Here is a 6,041-nt window from a genome sequence, read left to right as displayed (position 1 = left end):
AAGGGGTGTGAATATCAAAGCTATTTTGAGAAGCAGTGTGGTACAGTGAAAAGAATACTTCCCTTGGATGCAGGAGGTAGATTATGTTCTTGGTTTTGCCAGTGATTTGCTGAGAGACCTGGAACAGATAACTTAACCTCGAGTAGGGTTTCCCAGTAGTAGCTGATGTTTATTCTCTTCTACCGACCTTGTGGTTCAAACAGACCTTTCAGTCCAGTGTTTTATCCCACAGTGCCACACCAGGACTCCTTCTCTGTAATTGTTAAGTGCCATCGAGTCAGGTCTGACTCATAGCAACCCTGTTTCGGTTTTCTAAGGAGTGGCTGGAGAGCTTGAATTGATGATGCTGTAGTTCAAGTTGATTTGCAGTCCAGTGTATTAACCCACAGTGCCACACTGGAACATCTTCTCTGTAATAGTTAAATGTCAAAGGAATTGACTTAGTTGGAATGCTGCCTGCTCTTTTAGCTTTATATCAAGCAGTGGGTGCCTGTAAACTCTCTAATTATCCCTTCACACCCAGATATCCTTTGCCTTCAATGTTCTGTCTAGGTACTTTTTGCTCCCCTAGCCTTCAAACACAGTTTTGTGGTGTCAACATTCACCTCCATGCAGATGACTCGCTCTGCCCCTGAGTTAAGCCTCTGCTCTTTGTTTATATTTGAGTTGTAGTAACTGCTGTCAGTTCGTGCATATTCTACAGGCACTCTGCCAAGCACTTTGCATGTGTTCTCTTATCCTCCCAAATAACTCAGTGAGGTACTATCCCCATTAGGGAGCTAATTAAAGGAAATGGAGATTTCGAAAGGCCACACTTGGATTCTGAGCCAGGTTTGGCTGCCTCAGAAGCTGACTCTTGTAACTCTCAAGCCAGCCTGCCTCTCTAGCAGCTCAGTTCTGAGTGTCCTGCCGTAGCTCAAGCTGCGTTTCTTGTTGGACTGTATTGAATACTATCCCTCAAAATTCATGTCCACCTATAATTGGTATAATTAGTTCAGAAGAGGTCATACTGGTATCCTTTTAAGAAGAGAATAAACACAAAGAGAACACCATGAGTGATGGAGGCAGAAATTTGAGGGATGCATCTTTAAGCCAGTGAACACCAAGGATTGCCAGCAACCACCTGTAGTCATGGGTAGGCAAGGCAGGATTCTCCCTTAGTACCTTCAGAGGGGAGAGTATGGTTCTGCTGGCACCCTGAGCTTGGACTTCTGGCCTCCAGGCCTCCTGTGAGGGAATACATTTCTGTTGTTTTCAGCCACTCGGTTTGTGGTACTTCGATATAGCGGCCACAGGAAACTCATATACTCATTCTCTCCATGAAGCTTGCTCTTACAGGTTTATTCCTCTACCTCTTTTTGTTCTTGTAATCTTCCTAGTCACCCTCTTTTTTCAAATGAATCTTACATTGCCATCACATTGATCTTCTCAAAGCATAGTTCTCATTAGTCTCTAGTCTCAGCACTCTCAGTAGGCTTTCATTGGCCGCAGAATAATTCCCTTGGTGTAGCCTTATTGTCTTGTATGTCTGTCTTGCAATTTACCCTTCTGAACTCTCTCATGTTTCCCTGTATTTCTGCCAGCTCAGCTACTTACTATTTTCTGTAGTGATCCTCCACTTTTGTACTTCATGCATTTATTTGTATAATTCTTTATGCCTCGTTGTCTTTTCCCCACAACTGTGTGGCCAAATCTTAGGATTTTGCTAAAATGCTACCCCTTTTACAATGTACTGTTGAATATAGTCGCTAATAATCACATGTGGTTATTACAAACTTGAAATATCACTAATCCAAATTCAGATGTACTTTAAGGGCAAAATGAACACTAGATTTAGAGACTTAACATAAAAAATACATCATTAATGATCTTTATATGGCGTTCTGGTGTGGTGTTATAGGATAAGCATTAGGCTGCTAACTGCAAAGTTGTTGGTTCAAACCACTTCTTGAAAACTACACAGGTCGCATTATTCAGAACTGACTCAACAACACTTAACTGATTATATGTTGAATTGGTACTATTTAGGTTCTATTGGATTATGTTATTAAAATATCGTATGTGTGTATGTATATAAATACACACACAGCCATGCACTGCAACATCCGACTATATATATGCCTATGATCTTGTAAGGTTATAATGGTGCTGGTGCCGTGGAGTCAGTTCTGACTCATAGCGACCCTGCAAAGGGTGTCAGACACTGTAAATCTTTACGGGAGCAGAAAGCCTTATAGCTCAGTTGGCGAATGAGACATAGTGGACACGACTGGATATAGTATGCTGTGCACACACATGTGTCTCATGTATACAAAGCAATCTATTGCCAGGAGTATAATTGTTATTGTGTGCTGTTGAGTCAGGTCCTACTCAAAGTAATCTACTCGGGTTTCAGAGAGCCATGATAGTTTGAACTGCCGACCTTGCGGCTACTAGTCCAGTGCTAAGGAGCTCTGGTAGCATAGTGGTTACAAGTTGGGCTGTTAACTTTAAGGTTAGCAGTTTGAAACTACCAGCAGTGCTACGGAAGAAAAATGAGGCTTTCTGCTTCAGTAAAGATTTACAGCCTGAGAAACCCTGTGCAGGGTTGCTATGAGTCAGAAACCAACTCTATGACATACATCTGTCACCACTGCTAGTCCAGTGCTTATTCTACAGCACCACACCTGGCCGTATAATAGTACATATAGTACACTGGTTGTTAAGTGCCATCAAGTTGGTTCCAACTCATAGCGATCCTGTATATGGTTTCTGAGGACTGGCTGGTGAGTTTGAACTGCCAACCTTGAGGTTAGCGGTCCGGTTATCTTCCAGCACTACATCAGGACTTCAATATAGTACATATATAACCAATAATATGTATTTCTTGATAGTTTTAATAAATGCCTTTGTTACTGGCTTATGTGTGTGTACTGTATTTTCTGCCATAATTTAATGTAAGCTTTCCCACTTACAGATAACAAGTTTGCCATTTAACATTTGACTCCTAGGCAGAAGATCCCATTCTCATCTATCGCACATCTCTTGAGTATTGTAGCGTTGTCTCTCTCTTATTTTCTTTCTAAAATACTACCATGAAAGGCATCATGACTTCTAAATGTAGCAAAACCAGTGCTAGTGAGAGCAGCAGAAAGAGGCAGAGGAGAATATGGATTCAGAAGTGAAAGAAAAGATTAGTAAACAGCACGAAGGTAGAAAATCAGTGAATGCTATTGCTTACAATTTAGCTTGTCTGTTTTTAACTATGAGAGGGCCACAAAAAATTCATGGAAAATTACCATTTTATTTTAATTCCATTTTTCCATGAACTGTTTGAAGCACCCTTATATATAGTATGGATGGTGTTTGTGCAACATGCAAGTCACATAACATCCTATTTCACAGACTGTATCGTAGGTGTTATGCAACACATGATTGCAATCTATAAATTAATTTCACTTCTTGATTTTACCTTTTTAATGTGATTAGTTAAAGATTTAAAATTAGATATGTGGCTTCCATAGTATTTCTGTAGGATAGCACTGTTGTACTACTTAATGGATGTCTTTTGCTCGTTTGTTAATCCTTTTGATTTGTGGTGAGTAAGCCTCTGAAATCCTTGATAAGTAGTAATGTTTTGATTTCCTCTCTGTTTTCTTGATCATTATAATTATATAGCATGAATCTGTTAATTTGTAGTGTAAATTGGATTTTTTCCCCCCATTAGTTACTTTCACCAGAAGATTTAGTGAATTCATGCAAGATGCTGGATGCGCTGAAATTACCTCTCAGGTAAAGGGACCTCCACAGGACGTTTGTCAGTTGTCACTACAATTCTGCATAAGGTAGACCGCAAGGCTCCACCAGGCCTGTTCTGTGCAGTGAGCTGAGAGACTGCCCTTCTGTAATTGTATTCTGTGTGGTCACCTGACACTATTGTTCTGGCTTCCCTTATTATCAGAGCTGCCTAGTCGACTTGAGGCAGTGAGTTGAGAATGTGGGTTCCTCCCATGCGGTCAGATTACTTGTTTTGTGACCCTCTTGTTTTGCACAGTGAATCGCTAGTGTCTGGAGACTCAGAAGTGGGAATGTTGAGCTGAAAAATTACATTTTTCTTTTCCTCAAGTGTGAGAGAAAGCGGAGGCTATTTGCTCCCAATTTTCAGCTTTGGAATCGCAGTTCTACTCTGTCCAGTAGAGCTGCTGTGAGTTGAATTGACCTGACAGGGGTGTGTTTAGGTATTTCGGTTTTATCTAGGGAAAAAAAAAAATTCTAGGGAAACATAAAAGGATAAGTTAAAAAGTATTGCTGCAAAATCACAGAAACCTTTATTAAACAAAATTGTCAAAATGTGAAGCTGTTGTTTGTAGACATATCTTTAATCTAGGTCGAGACTTCTGGTGTGGCACTGTAGGATCAGCACTGAGCTGCAAACCACAAGGTCAGCAGTTCATACCCACCAGCTATATAGGTTTCCTCAGAAATCCTATAGAGGGTCACTGTGAGTCAGAATCGACTCAACAGCACTTAACAACAACAAAATACACTTCTGAAGGTGTATTTTGTTCCACAAAGAATTCTGTGCAATTCAGTTTGCACCACGTCATAATGGCAGTTTTGGTATCCTCTAGGAACTCAAATTGTGTTCGTTTTAATTGCTGTTTGAGTTTTGGGAACAAACTAAAGTGTGATGGGGCAAGATCAGTGAGTGCTATGGGTGGATTAGGTAAGGTTTCCCATGGAAAAGCTCTTAGGATGACTCTTGCTACCCTTTAAAATGAGCAGGTACATTGTTGCGATGGGAAAAATAATTCCTCAGTGCAACTTTTCCTGACCTTTTTCTCACTAATTCAGCTTTTCAATTTTATGAAACTTTATCCTAATAAATCTGTGATTGTCCTGTGCCTTTTTAGAAAACCTATCAAGATTATGCCTTTAGAATCCCCAAAAAACATTAACCATAACCTTCTGAGTTAACCTCTCTACCCAGAATTTAACTAATCTTGCAGATCCCCTTGCAAGCCACTGGTTTGATTAGACCTTTTGTTTGAAGGCCCCATAATGAGACTAAGACAAGTGTATTACTGAGAGAATTTATCTGCTGCCATCCACTAATCTCAGAGACATGTTTAAACACATTTTGTTTGGAATAAATCTGTGAATGTAAGAACTGGAAACCTAGTAGCAATACTTTTTGACTTCTCATATATTTTATTTAACATATAAACTCCAGTTTTCAGTTTTACTATTTACTCATATGTTTTAAAATTACGCCATAGTTGCTTGTTGTCACTGATTTTTTTTTTTTTTTTTTTTTGGTGTGTGTGTGAGAGCTAATTGTACTCTCATACCTGGGCATATGAGAAAATGAAAAGCATATGCTTCTCCTTAGTGGTTGAAGACTGTAGATGATTCCTTATTGGCTCTCACATCTGCATTTCAGGCTCCGAGTCTTTGACAGTGGCGTCATGGTGATTGAGCTTCAGTCCCACAAGGAAGAGGAAATGGTGGCCTCAGCCCTAGAGACGGTATGTGAACTCAGCTTCCTCCAGTCATTAGAGCATGCCACGAAGACTTTAATGCTTAGCAGCTTGAGGAACAGGATTTCCTTTTGAATCCTGTTAAATTCCTTTTGAATTTAGCTTTACTTTAAAAGTAATGTTCCCACACCTAATTTATCAAAAACAGTTTACCATTAGCAGTGAATAAATACATGTATAAATTATTATACTTCAAAAGCTTTTTTATATGTAAATATATAAAACTCTGAAGGAAAAAAAATTGTCAACCAAGAATCATATAGCCAGAAAAATTGTCCCTCAAGTATGATGGAGAAATTAGGATCTTTCCAGTAAACAGAAAATGAAAAGAATTTGTCAAAACTAGACCAACTTTATAAAAACACAAAAGAGAAAACCAGCAACAGCAAACAAAAATCTGAAATTAATATACATGACAGTATCTCCCAGAATGCAATCCACATATAGAAGTGTCCAAAGTAAAACAAATCTATAAAACTAAACTAAAAACAGGGAGCCAGACATAGTAGTTTGCAACAACAA

At 39.2% G+C, this 6,041-nt stretch overlaps 1 protein-coding gene across 1 annotated transcript in view; it reads left to right on the top strand.

The window, feature by feature from the left end:
* Positions 1-6,041, top strand: part of VPS36 (vacuolar protein sorting 36 homolog (S. cerevisiae)) — a 96,930-nt gene that overhangs the window by 76,360 nt on the left and 14,529 nt on the right. The window contains exons 10-11 of the mRNA XM_006877428.1: positions 3,707-3,771; positions 5,423-5,507. Of these exons, the coding sequence (XP_006877490.1) occupies positions 3,707-3,771; positions 5,423-5,507 (150 nt within the window). The remainder of the gene's footprint in view (positions 1-3,706; positions 3,772-5,422; positions 5,508-6,041) is intronic.

Source organism: Chrysochloris asiatica, unplaced genomic scaffold (assembly GCF_000296735.1).
Source record: "Chrysochloris asiatica unplaced genomic scaffold, ChrAsi1.0 scaffold00494, whole genome shotgun sequence".
NCBI classification, from domain to species: domain Eukaryota; kingdom Metazoa; phylum Chordata; class Mammalia; order Afrosoricida; family Chrysochloridae; genus Chrysochloris; species Chrysochloris asiatica.
Note: the sequence above shows the minus strand (reverse complement) of the source record. Positions and strands in the feature narration are given on the sequence as shown.